This window comes from Vipera ursinii (assembly GCF_947247035.1).
Source record: "Vipera ursinii genome assembly, chromosome: 17".
NCBI lineage: Eukaryota > Metazoa > Chordata > Lepidosauria > Squamata > Viperidae > Vipera > Vipera ursinii.
Window position 1 is genome coordinate 1,257,459 of NC_139530.1, and position 21,175 is coordinate 1,278,633.

Here is a 21,175-nt window from a genome sequence, read left to right on the forward strand (position 1 = left end):
ACAACACACGACAAGGGAGGAAGGCCTTGTGAACATCTTGAGTGTGTGTCGGAGCTGCAGCTCGGGGTGCAAAGAGGAGCCGTTGCAGGTTGTGCCAATCCCAATTGTCAAGCTCCCACCTGAACCGTAGGAAGCTCCTTTGGACCTGGGGATAAAGGTTGGAGAAGACATCAAATTTTTTTTTTAAAAAAACGCTTCTGTCCTTCAAAAGGGAAGTGGGTTTCAAAAGACCCGTCCATGAGTAACGTCTCTCGTTGTTGAGAACAACAACCTCCTGTCTCTCGCCCTTCTTCAGTCCAGCCCAAAGATCACCGTCCACCAAAACCTGGATGAGATGAAGCCTCCACAGCTGCGCTCTGAGATGTTCGGAGACTTCCGGTGTGGATATCGATGCTGGAACGTCTTGTTTGAAGAATGGACGAGGTCGGGATGGGTGGGGTGTGGGTGAGGAGGCCGAGAAGGGCCGCTTGCCATCCCTTCCCCGACTTTAGCCCTTGAGGAGAAGGTTCACGCCGACGACGTGGGGTTTGGACGTGTCCTCCTAAATAAGAAATCCAGGGTTGCGCTGGTCTGCTCAGAGTCCGTGGCCACGTGGCGCTCCATGTCTGTCGCGTTTGAGGAGCCCAAGGCCCCCTCGGGGAAGCCTGGACACACACTAGGACCACACGGGAGCGGGACCCTGTGGCCGTGTACAAGAAGCATGTCTCAAACTTCCACGGACTGGATCTGGCTCATCTGCGTGCGCATCACCTGGACGCTGTTCAGGATCTTTTTTTGGTGACCGGCCAGTGTCACTCCGACTCGCAAGATGTCTCTGAGGCCGGGAAGAGAGCAGAGGGAGGAAGATTAGGGAGAGATTGTATTGTGTTGTATATGTTGTATTGCATATTGTATATTTTCTATTGTATTGTATTGTATTCGTGTATTGTATTGTATTCTATTCGTGTATTGTATTGTGTTCCTGTATTGTGTTGTGTTCTTGTATTCTATTGTATTCTATTCTATTCTTGTATTGTCTTGTATTCTGTTCTATGCTATGCTATTCTATTGTATGATTGTATTGTATTATATTTTACTGTACTATTTATTTTGTTTTTTTTATTTATTTTATTTTACAGGTAGTCTTTGACTTACCAGCACACCTAAGCCAAAAATTTCCGTCGCTAAGTGAGACATGGATTAGGTGAGTTTTACCCCATTTTTACAACCTCCCTTGCCACAGTCATTAAGCTAATTTGTTCTTAACATTAGTCAGCTGGCTGTCAAGTGACTCCGGCCTCCTCCGTTGAAATTTGCTCATCAAATTCTTGCAAGTCGAGGACTACCTGTATTTTATTTTTATACTCGTAAAATATAACCGATTTCCCAATTTCATGTTTCGCGCCCTTACTCCATTGTCATCTGGGAAACTAAGTCGAAGCTGGAGAAGCCGTTGCTGGCAAAATTCTCTTTGTACTGGCCCATCTTAATGGCCTCCAGCCACTCGTCCACTGTGTTGAAACTGGAATAATCTGGAATTGTCCGGTCCAGCAAGGGCAGATTAATCCTGCAAGATCAATGAAATTAAATTCATGTCAATTTCAGTTTACCACCAGCCTGTCGGATACAGGTTGCCTTCGACATAATGACCACAAATGAGCCCAAAATTTCCGTTGCTAAGCGAGGCACTAGCTAAGTGCGTTCCGCCCCGTTTGGCTACCTTTCCTGCCGCAGTTATTAAGCGAATCCGTGTGGTTGTAAAGTCAGCCGCCTGGTTATTACGCGAACCTGGCTTTCCCCATGGACTTGGCTTTGTTGGGAGGTCGCGAAAAGGGATCGCGTGATGCTGCGAGCATCATAACTATGAAACCAGTTTGCCAAGTGGCCGAATTTGGATCGCGTGACCAGGGGGATGCTGCGATGGTTATCAGCGTGAAAAACGGTCCCTTTTTTTCAGCCCACTTGTAACTTTGAACGCTCACTAAATGAACAGTTGTAAGTCGAGGACTACCTCCAATGAATGAAGACGACCCAAAGTCTTCTTCCGGGTCAAAGTTCAAGACTTTGCTTTCTTACCCTGAGGAAAGGGGTGCCATGGCTTTCAGGCTGTTGGGGTTTCGGATCATCTTGTCTAGGGTGTTGACAATCTGTCCAAACTTCGGCCGGTGGTTGCGGTCCTTCTGCCAGCAGTCCAGCATGAGCTGATGGAGAGCGCTGGGACAATCCATGGGCGGTGGTAATCGGTAATCTTGCTCAATGGCATTGATTACCTGCAAATGAACGTTCCATCAGAGCAGAGTTCCCCTCTCAGGGTTGGCAGCCTGGAGCAGGGGGAGGGGGGAAAGACGGGATGGTTTGGGGGGGGTGAATGCATGCATGCACATGAACACTCGTTGCTCACGCAAGTGTGGCTACGAACGCCTGCGACGCTCATGCGAGTGGGACCGCAAACACAGCCTTCACTTGAGGAGTGCAGTGGATCGCTTAACGACCGCCGCAGAAAAGATTGTAAAATCAGCTTGTAAAATCCATGACCATTATAACCTGTGGGCTGGGCCCTTTACAGTCATAGGTCAAGGAATATCAGTATTTCCAAAAGACAAGGAGCTCACAAGGGTTCCTTCTCCCCTATTCCATAAGCATCCCATAATTTCTGGAAAAAACCCTCATTGTCTTCTCCCCATGTTACAGGCGTTGACATCACCAGAGGTCCTACCCATCTATCCCCAAAGGCTTCCTCAGATGTTTCAAAGCTGTGACTTACGTCCTGGTTGGTCATATCCCAATAAGGTCTCTCCCCATAGGACGTTACTTCCCACATGACGATCCCATAACTCCACACATCGCTGGCAGAAGTGAATTTTCGATACTGGATGGCTTCGGGCGCCGTCCAACGGATTGGGATCTTACCACCCTGTGAAGAGAAGAAGAATTGGGTGCGAGAAGGATTGGGTGTACCACAGGAGACATCTCCAACACTTGTCTTCAGTTACAGTTAGATGATGCTGGGGGGGAGGAACGTGCATGAGAGTTTATATAGACACAACAGTACTGAACCTAGTGTGAGAACCAAGGTTATTGAAATAAGAGATGATAAGAAATCACTGGCTGGAGAGTTGGAAGGGAAGCCCACCTTCCAGCTGATTGGGGAATGTGATTTACGACTGTTAATTGGAGGATTGTGCTTTGATACTATGTGCTCAGGGGAGGGGAATTCAGATTTTGGCTTCGACTATGTAAGTGCCGATGCTCTGCTACCCAAATAAAGACTCTTTAAGGTAAACAATGCCTGGAAGTTCTTTGAAGAGTTCCATCTGTCAGAACCATTTCAATCCATCCATCCATCCATCCATCCATCAATGAGAATAGAGTTTGAAGGTCTTCCAGTCCAACCTGCTCAAGCAGAAGGCCCTAGGCCATTTTAATCAATCAATCAATCAATCAATCAATCAATCAATTAGAACAGAGCTGGAAGGGACCTTGGAGGCCTTCCAGTCTGCCCCCTTCCTTCAGGCAAGTAGGAGCTTCTTCCATCAGTGGAGGCCTCCTTCCATAACCTGGTCCATTTCACTCCTCCTGGACTACAATTCCCATTGTGGTCTGGAAATGGCCATTCAGTTCACCTAGAGAGGACCAGATCAATAGAAGTGGCCAGTCTGCACCCTGAGGACCTCGTGTCAGCTCCTCGGAAGAGGCAGAAAATGTTAGGTAGCAAATCCTGGCTTGTCCCTTGACTTATCTCAATAACCTTTCGAAGCCTTGGCCAGCCAGCCCTCCTTCCACCCTCTTACCAGAGCACTGGTGTAAGTGGGGTCCGAGGTGTCATCTTCCAAGAATCGGGAGAGGCCAAAGTCCGAAACTTTGCAGACCAGGTTGCTGTTGACCAAAATGTTACGGGCTGCCAAGTCACGGTGGACGTAGTTCATGTCAGCAAGATACTTCATGCCAGCCGCGATGCCCCGGAGCATGCCCACCAGCTGGATGACCGTAAACTGCCCATCGTTTTGCTGAAGGGAAGAACAGGAGGGGAGGAAAGGTGTGTGAGATCCAGGGCAGGTGAGGGAATAGAGCTGGAAGGGGCCTTGGAGGTCCTCTAGTCCAACCCCCTGCTCAAGCAGGAGACCCGGGACCTAAGGGGGCGGGGGTCCTGTGAGGGAGGAAGAAACTGCTGCTCCTCACTTGGGGGGGTGTCTTACCCGAAGGAAGGAATCCAATGACCCGTTCTCCATGAATTCGGTGACTATCATGACCGGGGGGCTCTTTGTCACCACCCCCTCCAGGTGGATCACGTTGGGGTGGTCAAACTGACCCATAATGCTGGCTTCGCTCAGGAAATCCCGTCGCTGTTTCTCGGTGTACCCCGATTTCAGGGTCTTGATGGCTACGAAGCTCTCCCGTTTGCCCTGCAGCTTCAGGTGGCCACTGCAGACCTCGCCAAATTCTCCTGGTGGAGGAGGGGCAGTGAAAATCAAGAGCAGAAAAAGACATTTATTCGTGCACGCCCCCCCCCTGCCCAAAATCTCACATTTCTACCTTTCAGGGTTGAAATGTGGGGCTCGTGGTGGTGATCTCTGACTTTGGGGGTTTTCTTGGAAATGTTTCATGGCCCAAACTAGGTAACATCATCGTTGCTAGCACTGATGATGTTCCCTAGTTGGGTCATGAAACGTCTGAAAGAAAACCACCAGGCTCAGACAGCATCAAGGACCCCACAGTCCTCCTCCTCCTCCTCCTCCTCCTCCAACTCCTCCAACTCCTCCTCCTCGCCAAACTCAGTGCCAAACACACAAATCGTAAGAAGCGCCCAAGAGTCTCTGGGGTTGGTCTCACCTGCCCCGATCACCTGTTCGATTTTCACGCAGGAGATGTCAATCTCCTTGGCAAACTCCCTCACGGCCTCGTTGGGGTCCTCGTAGGTGAAGGGGTCGATGTAGATTTTCATCCCCGGAGTAACTGCTCAAAGGAGAAGAAGCGGACATCTGTCGTTTGCTCTCCCCCCCCACCATGATAAGCCCTAGTTTAAGGAGGGGGGAGTTGTTTCGCTTCCCCAGCAACCCACCCTGCGAGGTAGGCTAGGATAAGCGTCAGTCAACGGAGCTTAACCGTCTCTCGTCATCCCATTGTAAAATGGTCACTAAACAAATCGTTGTTAAGTTGAGGACTACGTCTCAGGACTTCTCTGGGACATATTGGTGTTTTGTCAGTGGCTGTGCAGGTTATTGCCCCAATGGCACATTTTGGGGGTGCATGCTGCTCTTCCCTCCTGCCCCCCCCAACCTTGCCCCCCCCATTCATACATACTGTGGCCGCTGGTGTAGTGTTGCAGCTTGTCAGTGTATTCCGAATCGTTGCGCTCAAATCCACGTCTTCTGGAAGGAGAGCACCGTGCTGAACGGTAGGCAGATGGACTAGGGGGGCAAGGGTGGGCTTCAGCCATGTGTCCCCCCCACCCGCCCAGCCTTTATTCTCCTCCTCCTCCCACAACCAAGACCCCTCCCTTTAAGCCCCTCCTCGCCCTGCGGAAGCCAAACTCGCCCCTGTATAAATCAGGCATGGAGTTGCCCGTAAAGCAAAGGCGAGGTATGCGCAGAGGTACATAGAAAGTGGCAGGTACATAGAATCCGAGGGCTGGAAGGGACCTCGGAGGTCATCTAGTCCAACCCCCTGCTCAAGCAGGAGACCCTATTCCATTTCCAGCAAACGGTTGTCCAATCTCTTCTTAAAAACTCTTGTAGAAAGGGGAAAATCCAACCCACAAACGGAACTCAGGAAATGTGGGATATTCTAACCATATCCTGAGATGAGGCAGAAAAACGGAAGCCTCTTTGAAACATTTCTTTCTGCTTTCTTCAGCAAATCCCTTGTTCTATATTCCTGCCTACCTGTTGCAAACCAGGATGATGACCACCAGGGCGATGAGGAAGACCAGTCCTGCCGCCGAGGAACCGATAATCAAAGGCAGCTTCTCCTGGATGCTGGTTTGGTACTCGGCTGGAGAGACATGAAAAAAAAGGGAAAACAAACTAAGCAAAGCATCAGCAGAGAGGATCACAGAAAGGGAAGATCAGGAGGGATCCGAGAGGTCATTCAGTCCAACCCTGTGCTCGGTGCAGTATTTTTAAATAAGATCACGAAATCCTTGAGGGAAAGGGTCAGGGAGGTCATCCAGTCCAACCCCGTGCTCGGTGCATGATTTTTAAGTGAGATCATGAAATCAGCAGTGGAAAGATTGGAAGGGACCTCAGAGGTCATCCAGTCCAGCCCTCTGCCCGGTGCAGAAACCCACAGGTACAGCATTCTGACGGCCATCCAACCTTGGTTTAAACAGGTCCAGCGAAACAAGCATGGAACACTTCCTTCCCTTAGCAAAAGCCTCCCTGGTGTCCGACCAAAACTGATGTCTTTTCATTTCAAAGAAGCATGAAAGGGACTCTCAAGGTCATCTAGTCCAGCCCCCGGGCAGCAGAGAAACCCACCATTATTGCTCCCCAACAATCCAGAAAACTGATATATAGGTTGTCCTTGACTTACGGACACAATTGAGCTCTGTCCATTGATTGGGGAGGGGGCAGGACCCCCTGCCACTCACCTTCCGTCATCGTCTGGAAGTACATTTTCCCACTGTAGCGTCCGTAACCGGCCACTGTGCGAGCTCGCACCTGGAAGACGTAAATCGTCCCAGCCTTGAGGTTTGGGACGGTCACTGTATTGGTGAGGCTCTTGACCGCCGTGGCATTAAACTCGCTCAGATCCTATGAATAACAACCACGGTTATTCCAGTTAAAAAGGAGAAGAACAGAGAAGGGGTCATTGTTACGGCCAAAAAATGTCCGCTGGGTTTGCCTAGCTTTCCCCCCAGATGGATGATGCAGCATTGGGCAGAAAAACCAAACCTTGGAGTCAGGAGGGGTCCCGTGAGGTCATCCAGCCCAACCCCACAGAAACTCCAAGAATCGGCCACGACTGAACAGAAGAGGAGAAGTAGCATGACCAAGACATGTGTTCTGTTTTTCTAAAATTTATAAATATTTAGGTTCTGAAAAGAAATGGTTTCACGAAAGCGCGAGATCAGTGCCAAAGACGTTTTGCAACTGCACCACAATCCCTAGCAATCTTCCAGCCAATATTTTTAAAATGACGGGCTTGCTAAGAGGATGAACACAGCCTGGGTGCGTGTTTGTGAGTATTTGCAAAAAGAAAAAAAAAATAGAAAAGCAGCGGAAAAGAGGAAGCATTTGTCCCTTTGCCAGGGGGAAAGCCGAACAGGGGAGAAGAGATCCGCTGATTTCTGCAAAACAGCGGGATAAATTATGCAGCATCAGCTGCCCCCCAAAACCCCTCCTCGCATTGGTTTCCTCCTGGCAATTGAAAATAGGTCACCGAGCGAATTATGCAGCTTTTGTAATCTCAAACGGGGAGGGTGCGCGGTGCCTCCATTTAAACACGATTTTAATTAGCCTTTTTTAAAAAAAACACGTACTCGTGTCCAAAATATCCACTTTTTTCTTGCAATGGAGTAATCTTCCTTACCCACCCCCCGGAAAAACATATTTGTGTTTCAATCCATCCATACTGAAGGAAAAGCTGTCTCAAAAAAGTGTACGGATGCCCTCCAAGCATTAAAAAAGGGGGCCTGGCATTGATGACGCAGTAACCATGTTAAAAACAAACGGCGGGCAAGACTTTACAGTCCGTGCGTGATTATCTCAAGAGAAAAGCTATGTCCGTACGTCCCAACGGTGCTTTTCCCCCAAAAGACACTGGACATTCTTGCGGGTTTCCCCCCCCCCTCGAAAACATTTCACTTCTCATCCAAAAAACTTCTTCGGTTCTGAAGAATTTCTGAAGAAGCTTCTTGGAGGAGAAGTGAAATGTTTTCGAGGGGGGGGAAAAAAAACACACAACCCAAACCAGGAAAGTTCTTTTTTGCGAAAAGCGTCTTTGGGACGAGCACGGCCTGGATTAGGGGTCTTCAAACCTGGCCCTTTTATGACTGGCTGAGGAATTCTGGGAGTTGAAGTCCACAGCCCAACCTTCTCCTTGATACCTTCTCATAGTACTGGAGCTCATAATCCAGGATGACCCCGTTGGGCTGGTCCGGTTGAGACCAAGAGAGAGTGATGCTGTCCACCATCCGGCTAACTTGATGCATGATGGATATCGCCGAAGGAGCTGCAAGAGAGACAAAGAGAGAGAGAGAGAGAGAGAGAGAGAGAAAGAGAGAGAAAGAGAAAGAGAGAGAAAGAGAAAGAGAAAGAGAGAAAGAGAGAGAGAGAAAGAGAGAGAAAGAAAGAGAGAGAAAGAGAAAGAGAGAAAGAGAGAGAAAGAGAGAAAGAGAGAGAAAGAGAAAGAGAGAAAGAGAGAGAAAGAGAAAGAGAGAGAGAAAGAGAGAGAGAGAGAAAGAGAGAGAAAGAGAAAGAAAGAGAGAAAGAGAGAGAAAGAAAGAGAGAGAAAGAGAGAGGAGAGAGAGAGAGAGATGATGATGATGATGATGCTTAGATTAGACTGTCCTCTCTCTTACGTCACTTTTTTTCCAGTGCTTTTAGGAGAGTCTCCTGCTTGAGCAGGGGGTTGGACTAGAGGACCTCCGAGGCCCCTTCCAACTCGGTTATTCTGCATTCTGACGGGACTGACCCTCTCGTATCCACAAAGAATAAAGTGTTTTCCTGCCCTTTCCGGCTGCTGGTTCCTTTTTTTTTCCCCTTGCAAACCCAGATTTATTTATTTTTTTTCCCTTTCCTTCCGTTTGCTCTGCACAGTTTCTGTTTTCACCGCCTTAATGAGGAGCATCAAGGCTGCCGAGCTGGGGAGGGAATCGCCTGGGGATGATGCGGCCCCTCTAATTATGGGAGAATTAGCAAAGCCGACAGTTACTGTTTAGGACTAATGAATAGATACATCACACCCAGGATAAGAGTTTGCAACTCCGAGGATAATAAAGCTGGCCAGGCTAGGAGCACGTGGGAAAAATGACAAACTGCGAGCAGAGATTTTTTTTATTTTTTTTCACAGCTTGCGCCTCCCCCCCCATGCACAAAAGCGCACACTTCCCCCTCCTTCTCCCTGCAAAGGCGACAATGTTCACAGCTGCTACAATAAACGCACAACCGTTGGGATTAATTGCAACAGGCAAGATGGGTGCAAGGAGGAGCCAGTCGGTGAGCCAAGTGCCCCCCACCCAGGCCAGGCAGCCCCCACCCCCACCCCTAGCAGTCTGGGGTCCCTTGGAAAGACACACACAGGTACAAAACATACATACAATAATAGGATTCGGAGGGACCTCGGAGGTCTTCTAGTCCAACCCCCTGATCAGGCAGGAGACCCTGGACCATTCCAATCAGTCAATCAGACTGGAGCCGAAAGGGACCTTGGAGGTCTTCTAGTCCAGCCCCCTCCTCAAGCGAGAAGCCTTATCCCACTCCAGACAAAGAGTAGTCCAATTTCTTCTTCAAGTTGAAACCCACAATTTCTGGAGGCAAAGCCGTTCCATGGATTAACTAATTGATCTGGGATGACAGAATTACCAAATAACAGACGTCTCACTTAACGACTGCAGCGAAAAAGGTTACAAAATCGGGCCCAGCCACGCGAGACCTTCCTTAACCACCGCACTGCTTAACGGGACGTTTCCTCTTCCCGATGGCGGTCGTAAGTGGGGGGGACTTTCTGCAATGCCACTGGACCTTACCCAGGATCGCCATGTGCACCCCAGTTCTACAGTCCAGTCCCAAGTTCAAACAAGAAACTCCCAGGCTGCCTGCCCCCTCCCTTCCCACACCCCCGGGCAACACCCCCCACCCACCCCCATTTTTCCCACGCCAGCGTCCTTCCCAAGCTCCCCCTCCCCTTTCCACATTGCTATCCTGACCTCCGATCTCGGCGCTTCTGCTGGACGCTAATTGAAAAATAGCAAAATTCCCCACTCAGCGGAGGCCAGGGGTAACCTGACGCTGGAGGAAGAGAACTTCTGAATGGAGGCTGGAAGCGGGGGGGGGGGAGACCCCTTCCCCAAAACACAGCTGCCCTCCCCCCCCTGGCTTCCTTCATCTCATTCCTAACCCTTCCCCTGGGACCCCCTTGTTTGGGTGCCGACCCCAGTGGGGAGGATTAAGGGGATCCAAGAAGCCTCAGCTCCTTTGATGAATCCACAGGGGCTTTTGGGGGGGGCGCAGAGGGGGAGACTGGCTGTGCAGAATTGGCAGCTGACACCAGACGGGCGAGGAGGAGGGGCTGGTCTGGATGGATTGAACTTGGCAGGCTTTCAAGAAACTGGAGATGCTGGCGGTAAGGGGGGGGGCTAGCTGGCAATGAGTCCGGGGGTCATCCTCCTCCTCCTCCTCCTCGCCCCATAACCGTCCAGCCCACCTCCCCTCCTCATTTCTCACTCCCCCCCAAAAAAAGACAGGCAGAAAGAGAGAAAGTGGGGTCTTTTTCAGAGCTGAAGGCTGCAGCTGTGAGGAAGAGCGATAACAATTAATCCAAATTTGTTCTGCGGATCAAAAGAGCTCCGTTTTTTTGCAAAGGGGCTTTTTGGGGAGGGGGCTTCTCCCCTGGATCTTTCCTTCCTCAGACCTCCCCTGCCCCTCTCCATAAGCCCCTTTTCTCACCCCACCCTACCCCCAGCACTGATGTCAATCACAGGTTGTTTTACTAGCAAGGGAAGGCGGGGATGGGTTTGAAAAATCCAGGCGTTCAGAGTTGCGTTAAATTTCTCATCCTTTGATGGCAAAGAGACTGACAATAGCAGAGGCTCTTGCCCTTAACAAGCCAAGGATAAGCCATGTTCTGACCTCTTTGGCAAAACAGGGCTGCTCTACAGTGGGGGATCGTACAAAAGATCAGACAGCCCTTTGTCCTGCTTTGGACAAGGGGTTGGACTAGAAGACCTCCAAGGTCCCTTCCCACTCTGTAATTCTATGATCCTAAGGTCCAACTCTCAGGATCCCGCTGTTTGCACCATTCACTCAAGCTATTGACAGGAAGCCGTTAAGAACGAGGCAGAAAAATGGAAGCCCTTAAGAACGAGGCAGAAAAACAGAAGCCCATAAGAATGAGGCAGAAAAACAGAAGCCCTTAGGAACGAGGCAGAAAACCGGAAGATCAGAAAGAAAAAAAACCTTTTAGAAACCGCAGGGAAGAGAGCGTTAAAATTCTTACCTGCTTGGTTCGTGGTGATGTTGACGGAGGCAAACTGTGGCGAGAACGGGCTCTGATCCGTCACCCCGTTCACCGCCTGGACCTCGAAGGTGTATTGCGTGTGCGCCAAGAGATCGCTGATGTACACCCGTGGCTCGGTCAGGCCCAGCTGGCGCGGCGTGAACTGGACGTTGTCCCCGCAGCGGGTGCAGGCTCTGCGCCCCGAGCCGCAGCTTTTGCAGATGATGTTGTAAACCACATCCTCGCGGCCCCCCGAATCCCGAGGAGGGGTCCATTCCAGCATCAGGGAGGTTTCGTTCACGCTGGAAATGACGGCCTGGGGGGCTGAAGGAATGGCTGCCAGGTAAATAAAAAGGAAAGAGGAAGGCAGAAGTGAAATTACGTGACGGTTACGGCTTGCTGGCCTCAGGGCAGCAATCTGGAGATGGAGAGGGTTGGGCTAGATGACCTCTGAGTTCCCATCCAACTCAGTGAGGAAATGACTGTCTGGGGGGTTTGAAGGAAGGGCTGCCAGGTCATAAAAAGGAAAGAGGAAGGAAGAAGAACTTTCCGTTCACCCCCTCCTCTCTGCCTCCTTGTCGGGCGGACGTACTGGTGCACGGCATCTCCAGCGGGTCAGAATCGGCCCGGTAATAGCTGTTCCGGCAGACGCAGTTGGTGGCTCCTTCGGACGTGGTCCGGCTGTTGATTGGACAGTGGATGCAGCTCTCATCCCCCTGGTTGGCTTTGAACGTCCCGGAAGGGCAGCCTGGATAGGAAAGAGAGAGAAAATGGGTGGGTGGGTGATTGTAAAAAGAGGGGAGGGGGCAGATTCAGGGCGCCAGCTCCTCTGCCCAATTCATCTAACTGCGTTTCTCAACCTTGGATTAATTCAACATTTCTGTAAAGAATACCGGTAGCCATCATCTTGGGGAATTCTGGGAGCTGGAGTCCCTGGATGCTGGCTGGGGAATTCTGGGGGTTGGAGTCCACACGTCTTAACGTTGCCAAGGCTGAGGAAGAGCCTTGTGGGAGGGTGGCCGTATTTAGTTCCTTCCAGGCGCTCCCCATCGCCAGGCGCCTGATCTTTTGCAAAAGGGTCTGGGGTCCTCCTACCGCAATTCCAGGATGTTTGGCTGTTGGGGTCCTGCAAAAAGCCCCTTCTCTTCCCTCCCTCTGCGTTGCAGACCCCTGCCCCCACCCCTCTACTCACCAGGAGGAAGTCTAGCCGCTCCTTGACCCCCCCTCCCTTTCCTCATCCCACCCCCACCCCAAAAACCTCTCCCCAGCCTGGTGACTCGTATCGGGAGACATTGCAAAAACCTCCAAAGGGAGACATCAAAGCAGGGCTATTGTGGAAAAATGGCATCTCTCCAAGTTACTCAGAGAAGCTCTGGTGGCTGCGAGGTCGAAACCCAGATAATCTTATCTGCGGCCTTAAAAAAGAACAAAAGGAAGACAGCGGACCGGATAGCCGCCTCTTTCATCCCGTTGCAAAGGTAGAAAGTCCAGATTCAGGAAGGGGGAAGAAGGCTAAGAGAGTTTTCTCGGTCTGCTGCGGTTTCTTTCTCCTCCTTCTCCTCTCTGCAACCCCCTCCCCACCTCCCTTCTTGCCCTGATGAGGTTCCCTAGTTGGGTCATGAAACGTCTGCAAGGAAACAGCCAAGATCAGAGAGCAGCGGGGATGCCTTTTGCCCCACATTACAACCTTTCTCCCCACCGCTGTCAAGTGAATCACTGCAGTTGTTAAGCCGGGAACACGGTCGTTAAGTGAATCCGGCTTCCTCCATTGAGACTTTGCGTGTCGGAAGCTGGCGAAAGGGGAATCACGTAAGCCCTCGGGACGCTGCGAAAGGTCATCGACGTCAGTCAGCTGTCAAGCATCTGAATGCAAATCACGTGACTGCGGAGATGCCGCCCTGGTCGTTAAGTGTGAAAACTGGTCCTGCGCCCATTTTTTCCGTGCCGTTGTAACTTCGGAAGGTCAGTAAATGAACTGTCTTAAGTGGAGGACCAGCTCTAAATTAGATTTGTGTTCCGATTCTGTTGTGGTTGTTGAGTGGTGGGCCAGCGAGGAAGCCTGAGTCAAGGCAGCCTGGATTTCCCCCCCCCCAAGAAAAAATTGAGACGGCGGCACGTCGCTAAAAGGGACGGGAACATGCGAAAAGCTCCGGGAGAAGGGAGAGTTTGCCGAGGGACCCCTTGACCTCCCTTCCCGGCCTGCCCGAACTGCGGTTGGCATTTTGATCCAGAAATTAAATTAAAACCGTGACGGAGGCCGTTGATTAAAAGAGAACGCGAGACTAATTAGAGGCTCTGCCACCGGGCTTGTCAAAAATCGGCTGCGCTAATTAGCTGCTTGTTAATGTCACTTCCCGGCGCTTTGTGGAAATAGGAGCCACTTTTGTTGGGAAAATTAACCCGGGAGGGGTGGGGGGAGGGGGGGGAGAAGGGGGGCGGGGGCGGTTGGAAAAGAGGCTTTGATTTTTTATATGGGTGCAAGCCCCCCAGACCCACCTCTTTTTGAAGCAAGTTTTATAGGTGGTCCTCCACTTACGACCGTCATTGAACTAGGAATTTCAGTCACTAAGCAAGACAGTTAAGCGAGCCTTTCCTGATTTCCTCAAGAAGACTCTTGAGAAGGCAAGATTGACTGAACAGAAGCTGTGAATGCTCCAACACTGGGGGTTTTTAAGAAGAGAATGGACAGCCATTTGTCTGAAATGGTCTAGGGTTTCCTGCCTGAGCGGGGGGTTGGACTAGATGACCTCCAAGGTCCCTTCCAACTCTGTTATTATTATTATCATTATTATTATTATTATTACCATGTGACTAAATTATCCAACGCGGGGATTCACTTAACAACCGTGGCAAGGAAGGTCGTCCAACGGCTCAAAAGTCTCTTAAACAACCGTCTTGCTTAACGACCAGAATGTTGGGCTCCATTGGGCTCGTACGTCGAGGATTACCTGTACCGTCAACTTGGCAAGTCTTTAGGGGGAGGGGGGAAGGCCAATCCCTTCTCAGCTAGCTTTCTACCAGCAGGGAGAAGGCGCCTCTCTTTTTTTCCCCCCCAGGCTTGCTAGAACTCCCGACGCCTGGCGCTTTCGACATGTAATGAAAAAGCAGAATTAGATTCGGGGGAGAAATCCTCTCTGTCTCGCTTAATGCAGCCCAGCTTGCCAATTTAAAATTTATTTTATGTTATTTCCTTTTGGATCTGTCTTAATCCTCGCGAGGGGAGGGGGCCGAGGACCCCCGCTGAAACTGAACACCGGGGGGGGGGATTTGGATGGCTCCAGAAATCCCTGCCCTTCTCCAGCCCAGCTGCTCAGCTGGGGAGGGCAGGTTTCCAGAGCCAGAGTTGGGATGGGGCTCAGCATCAACCGGTCTAGAGAAAAGAGGGATGATAGGGGACAGGGTAGCAGTCTTCCAGTATCTGAGGGGCTGCCCCAAAGAAGAGGGGGTCCCCCTATTCTCCAAAGCACCTGAAGGCAGGACAAGAAGCAACGGATGGAGACTAACCAAGGAGAGAAGCAACCTGGAATTAAGGAGAAACTTCCTGACACCGAGAACAATCAACCAGTGGAACAGCTGGCCACCAGAAGTTGTGGGTGCTCCATCATTGGAGGCTTTAAAGAAGAGACTGGGCAATCACTTGTCTGAAATGGTCTACGGCTTCCTGCTTGAGCAGGGGGTTGGACTAGAAGACCTCCGAGGTCCCTTCCATCGATGGATTGAGTGAATGATTGATTGAAATGGTCTAGAGAGTCTCCTGCTCCAAGACTTCCGAGGTCTCTTCCCAGCTCTTCTTCTGATTGATTGATCGATCGATCGATCCTTGGCCACGGGAACTGCAGCCAGCCAGCCAGCCAGCCAGCCTGCCACGCCAGCCGGGCACGGCTTCCAGCTGCCGAAAGCGGTTTCCATGGCAACGGGCTCGGAGCCCAACTGGGGCTTTGCAAGGAAAGCCACCGGCGCTGCATGGTTGCAAAAAAAAAAAAAAAATCCAGACAAAAGCCAAAATCTCGCCATCAGCCAGGAGCTTTGCAAAGCTTTTCATCTCCCCTCCCCCACACAGGGGAGGAGGGGAGGGGGGGGGTCCTCTCTGGGACCATGGGAGCAACCTGCTCATCCCTGGCCTAGCCAATCAGGGTTGAGGGTCTGGCTTTGGAGGCCCATAAACGCCGATTGCTTTGTGTGCGCCGGGCGGATGGGATGCATGCAGGACTCTGGGGCCACGTCGCTAAAATTCGGGGAGCGTGCAACGGTTACCGAAGTCTCCAGCACCCGTTTTTTTGACCTTCACTTGGTGGAAAGGAAACCCTATACCCGTATATCCTAGGACAGACTTCCGAAAAAACGAGATAGCAACAAACATCACCCCCAAAACAGTGGGGAAAAGAGGGATGTAGTTTGAGCCCCTCGAAAGGAGAAACGTAGCTTGACGCCCCGAGGAAGAAAAACTTGAAGTCCTTGGAGAAGATACCCAGATGTCGGGATGTGTCCACATCTCCAAAGATCAGAACTGGACAAGTCACGGTCTTCCCTGAGACCCTCAAACGTTGGGCTTTGGAGGAGCAGGAGAGGAACATCGATGGCTTTGGAGTTCTCCAACTTTGGGTCTTGGAGAAAACTCTTTCTTTCTTTCTTTCTTTCTTTCTTTCTTTCTTTCTTTCTTTCTTTCTTTCTTTCTTTTCTTTTCTTTTCTTTTTCTTCTTTCTTTCCATTCCCCCTCCCCTCTCTTCCCTAACTCCAGTTCTCGGAATATTTATTTATCAGTTGTGAGTCATTCCTTGGATTTACTTTGTGGATTTTTGTGGTTGCCGTAACCGCCTTCCAACGACTGCCTGGCTGATGCCTCACCTTCTTGTCATTTTTTCACTGGCTTTGGAGATTAAAGCTGGGAGGAGACAACCCACTAACCCCTTTTTCGGCTCCGCAGAATACCCTGAACTCAGAACTAACCCAAATACAGGGAGTCCCCCAACTTACAACAGTTCGTTTACTGGAAAAGTTACACCACCAGTGAAAATAGCGACCTAGGACCATTTTTCCACACTTACGACGGTCGCAGTAGCCCCCGGGGTCAAGCAATCCCCTTTTGAAACCTTCTGACCAGCCAGGCCGATAGGGGAAAGTCATCACCATGTGACTAATTTAACGGTAGCGATTCACTTAACAACGGTGGCAAGAAAAATTGTAAAAAAAATATATATCTCTCTCTGTACTTTGCATTTCAATCTTGGTCTTCCTCTTTTTCTCTTTCTCTCTCTCTCTCTCATTCTCTCCCCCTTTTTCTCTCTTTCTCCCTCCCTCCCTCTCTCTCTCCCTTTCTCTACCTCACGTTTTCTTTCTCTCTTTCTCCCTCCCTCCCTCCCTCCCTCCCTCTCTCTCTCTCTCTCTCCCCCTTTCTCTCTCTTCCTCCCTCCCTCTCTCTTCGAGCAGGCAACCTGGTTCCCTCGTGGTTCCTTCGGAAAGGGGGTGCGGCATCCCCCTCCCACACTTTGTGCCAACAAAGGGGTGGGTGGGAAAAGGGCGGAATTATCTTTTGCAAAAGAAGGTGCCGGACCTCGCAGCCAGCTGCCCATCCCACGCCTTCCCTCTTGCAGATTGGCACCCTGGCCGGCTGCTTCCAGGAGGGTGCCGGTAACAGAAGCCGATCTGTGCCGCTTGGCAAGAAGGGCGAGGGAGGGGGCCGTTGTGCCAAGGACACAAAAGCCCCCACAGCTGTCTGTTTGCAAACAAGGCTGCTCAGCCAAAAAGAGGCGTCTGAAAGCAATAATTGTCTTTAATTAAAGGAGCTGGATCGCAACCGTCAGGGACCGCAAGGCGCCTGCGCCAGCATCACATTCAGCCGCCTGGTGGGGGGGGGTTGGCAGAAGGAGGGAGGGAGGGAGGGTGGCATCCTTCACACCACGCGTGTGCACACACAGAGACACACACACAGAGACACACACAGAGGGAACGCCTCCTCTCCCTTGGGATTTGCAAGCAGCGTTGCGTACAAATTCCGTCTCACTTCAGCTTCCGTCTTCATCTTGGGGCTAAAACTCTGACCGCTGCACCCCGCTGCCTCTTCTGGCTTCTGATCCAGAGAAGCGATGGACAGTGTGGTGTAGTGGCCAGAGTTTGGCAAACAGATTAGGAAGGTCCTGGTTCAGCTCCATCAGACTCAATTGATTTTGGCTCTATCTATCATCTATCTATCTATCTATCTATTTACCTACCTACATATACCATATATATATAAAATCTATCTACAAATATAATCTCTATCACTATCAACTAATTACCTACCTATCCATCTACCTATGTACTTACTTATCTATCATCTTTCTCTCTCATCTCTCTCTCCTACCTATATCTATCTATCTATCTATCTGTCTATCTATCTATCTATCTATCTATCCATCCATCCATCCATCCATCCATCCATCTGTCTATCTCTGGACAGCAAGCCTCAGGGTTGTTATAGGGGGGGAAAATGAGTGCTTGCCCTGAATTGCTACACTTCAACCTTCAACCTACTGTATATATTTATATACAGCAGTTCAATGCTAGCCCTGCCCTGCTTTTTTCCTCTGCCCTCCCCGTCTGCCTTTCCTTGCGTGCCGTGCCATCCAAGACGACAAAGCCGAGAGCAAGAATGGGCGAGCTTGCCGTGTCTTCCAGGAGCGAGGTACGAGAAGAGAGACCCAAAGCCCGTGTAAACGATACACGGAAAAGTGTGACACCCAATTTCAGCATAGCACAAATTGTAGAAAACAGGCATTAAAAAGAAACGTTCGGAGAATCTTTCCTGGGAAAGATTCACGTACCCCTGCAGACGGTGCCATTCTCCACCGATTCGTAGCCAGATTTGCACATGCAGCGCCCAATGGGCACCAGCCACTCGCCGTCCCCGTTGCAGTACAGCTTGATCGGCACGTCCACCTCTTCGGCATTGGGGATGCAGGTGCCTCTGGCCGCCACCAGAGACGTACTCTCTGCTCCGGACAGCGTCTCTTGGAAGATGGCGCCGTTCTGGATGATGCGCAGGCACTTGCGGTAAAAGACGCGCACGGCGATGAGGGACATGCAACCGCCGTAATCTTGGAAGGCCAAATAAAATCCGTTTTTGGAGACGGGTCCGAAGCTGCGGACCTCGGTGTTGATCTTCATCACCCGCCCGCCCAGGTCCACCTGCGAGAAGCTCTCGTCGGCCGCGATGGTGTCCACCTTGGTCCAGGGGTTTTCCATCCAGGTGGGGAAGCTCTTGGTGGCAGCGTCAAAGTCCGACTCGTAATAATAGAGGTTGAAGGTCTCCTTGCAAGATCCCGGCACGTTGGGGATGCTGCTACAGTCTCGGACGGAGAACTTCATCTCCACGTGGATCCGATGGGCGCCCCTTCGTCGGATGTATTTGGTCCGTAGCCAGTTGTTCTGGCTGGATTCGAAGACGTTGCACACTTGGTACGTCCGGATGGTGTTCATGTTCTCGTCGTAGCCGCTCACTTCTTCCCACTGCAGAGGAGAGAGAGAAGACACCCCTGGGAGATCTCCGGCAAGACTACAAAGCACATGCACCCCTCCCTGGCACAAGCCCAAGTCTATTTCTATCTGTCTCATTTATCATCCATCCATCTATCTACTGTATCTATCTATTGAAGACGTTTTGCATAAAAACAATCCCTTCTTTTTCCCAGCGCTATTTTCACTTCAAATGTTCACTAAATGAAGTGTCGTAAGTCGAGGACTACCTGTAAACCTGTTCCATTTTTGTTTCCTTCCCTAGATAAAAAAAAATGTCCAAAAAAATTCAGGGGAAAAACTAAAAGCCTCCCCAGAAGCAACCCGGAACTAAGGAGGAATTTCCTCACAGTGAGGACAATTAAACGGTGGAACGGCTTGCCACCAGAAGTTGTGGGTGCTCCATCCCTGGAGGCCTTTAAGAAGAGACTGGGCAGCCATTTGCCTGGAATGGTATAGGGTTTCCTGACTGAGCAGGGGGTTGGACTAGAAGACCTCCCGAGGCCCCTTCCAAGTCTACTATTCTGTTATTTTGTTATTGTGTATGAAAGTGTCTCCAGCTTGAGCAGGGGGCTGGACTAGAAGACCTCCAAGGCCCCTCCCAACTCTGTTCTTCTGTTATTCAATTTCCATTTGATATCGCCAGCGTTTTAAAACCATTCGGGGGGGGGGGTTATTCTGATCCTGCTGCTTGCATTGCGCCTGGCCTTGTGTTCAAAATAGTGGAATCCAGAGTATTTTATTCATAGGGATTAAACTGCTGGGAAGAGATTCTCCCTGATCCGGTGGGTCATCTCGGGGACAAAGAAATTGGTAGAAAATCACCCTGGAGTCATAAACAGGGATTAATGATCCCTCCGCTTCAAAGAAGCCAGCAGCTTTCTGCAGAGAGCAAACCTTGTCCTAAATTCACACCGCTGTGTTTTTCTGTGCTAATATCCCAAACCGTCAGGAATAAAAAAAAGTGATTTTTTCCCCCTCACCCTGATTTCCCTTGCACCCTTCTCTCGCAGAGACCCCCGCCTCCGTTAAGCGCCGTATTTTAAAAAAATCTGCTGCGAAGTTAATTAATCAACTAATTGCATTCATTAGCGCTGTCAGCCTTATCGGAATTATTCCAGGAGTTTATGGTGTTCCAAGAGAAAATTGCCAAGAGGTGTTTTTTTTTTTCCGTGATGCAATTTAAAAAACGAGCAGGGAACGGTGATTGCTGTCTTTTTCTCTCCCCCCCTCCCCCCCCCCCGGTATATTTTCGGGGAGGGCTCTGAAATTGGTTTGGGGAGAGGGTTGTTTAAGGCACACAAAATTACATGGATTCGTATGCGGTGTGTTTCTCCTCTGTCTGTCGGTTGCCTGCTGCTTGATGGCACAGCCCAGGTGTGCAGAGATCCCAGGTTGAGTGCGGAGGGAAGGAGAGAGGGAGAAAAAGAAGGAGGGAGGGAGGGAGGGAGGGAGGAAGAACAGAGGGAGGGGAAGAGGAAGGGAGGGGAAGGACTGGACAAGAGGGAACGAGGGAGGGAGAAAAGGGAAGGGAGGGAGGGAGGGAAAGGGGAAGGATTGGATGGGAGGGAAGGAAAGGGAGGAAAGAGAAAGAAAGAAAGAAAGAAAGAAAGAAAGAAAGAAAGAAAGAAAGAAAAAGAAAGAAAGAAAGAAAGAAAGAAAGAAAGAAAGAAAGAAAGTAAGAAAGAAAGAAAGAAAAAGAAAGAAAGAGAAAGAAAGAAAAAAGTAAGTAAGAAAGAAAGAAAGAAAGAAAGAAAGAAGGAAGGAAGGAAGGAAGGAAGGAAGGAAGGAAGGAAGGAAGGAAGGAAGGAAGGAGAATAGAATTTACCACTCAAATCAATTGTTGAACATCTCTGCTGTTTTGCTTGGCCGTCTCCCAAACCTGCATATCTGGAAAGCGAACCCACAAACGGAGGGGTCCCGAAACGTTTCTCCTCCCAACAACCTGGAGAGAGACCCCCACGCCAACCCCCAAGGCCCCTCCCTTAGGTGCTGCTGGCTTTCGAGCCCCCGTGTCACCCAAACCCAAACTCACCCCTGAAACCGGGTGCACCGTCCAGCCGAGCTCGGCCGTGGCCGTGGTAGAGTCCATCAAGGTTTCTGCAGGCGAAGAGAAGGCAAACAAACCTGGTTAATCCCATCGTTTCCCCCCCACACTTTCGCTCTTTAGCTAAAACGCTCCTGCTTTGCAAATTTCTGAAACGGGGAGAAAAATATTGCAAGCTCTCAAAGTCAGCAGACAGGCGGTCCTTGGGGTATGACTACAAGACCCGTGTCGCTATGTGAGGAGATTTGCTAAACCAGCTTTGCCCTGTTTTTTTTTTTTTTACAACTTTCCTTGCCCCATCGCTGCAGTTCGTCACATGGACTCTGCTTGCCAGGAGGTCGCAAAAGGGGACGCTGCGGCTGTCGTAAAGACGAGTCAGTTGCCCACGGTCTGAATTTTGATCACCTGACCACGGGGGGGGGGGGAAGGAGGGGAGATGCTGCAACGGTCGTAAGTTTGGAACAATGATCAATAAGTCACTCTCTGCAGTTCACCAAACGA

At 50.5% G+C, this 21,175-nt stretch overlaps 1 protein-coding gene across 1 annotated transcript; it reads right to left on the reverse strand.

Moving 5' to 3' along the window:
• Positions 1-288: 288 nt before the first annotated feature.
• EPHB2 (EPH receptor B2) lies at positions 289-20,722 on the reverse strand. Its single transcript, XM_083375431.1, has 15 exons — positions 20,663-20,722; positions 17,937-18,621; positions 11,729-11,884; positions 11,137-11,472; positions 8,027-8,151; positions 6,569-6,731; positions 5,862-5,970; positions 5,281-5,348; positions 4,810-4,932; positions 4,176-4,423; positions 3,771-3,986; positions 2,744-2,893; positions 2,056-2,249; positions 1,391-1,546; positions 289-814 (listed from the first exon to the last, which is right to left on the reverse strand). The coding sequence occupies exons 1-15, from the start codon at positions 20,717-20,719 to the stop codon at positions 706-708; spliced, it is 2,895 nt and encodes a 964-aa protein (XP_083231557.1). The 5' UTR covers positions 20,720-20,722; the 3' UTR covers positions 289-705.
• Positions 20,723-21,175: the final 453 nt, after the last annotated feature.

Bases quoted from the DNA above. Each gene is read 5' to 3' on its own strand.
- EPHB2 (XM_083375431.1), bottom strand. From the start codon at position 20,719: ATGGACTCTACCACGGCCACGGCCGAGCTCGGCTGGACGGTGCACCCG. The intron at 18,622-20,662 runs GTGAGTTTGGGT...TCTCCTCTGCAG, and splicing joins CGGTGCACCCGGTTTCAGGG to TGGGAAGAAGTGAGCGGCTA. The intron at 2,894-3,770 runs GTAAGAGGGTGG...TTCTCTTCACAG, and splicing joins CCACTTACACCAGTGCTCTG to GGTGGTAAGATCCCAATCCG.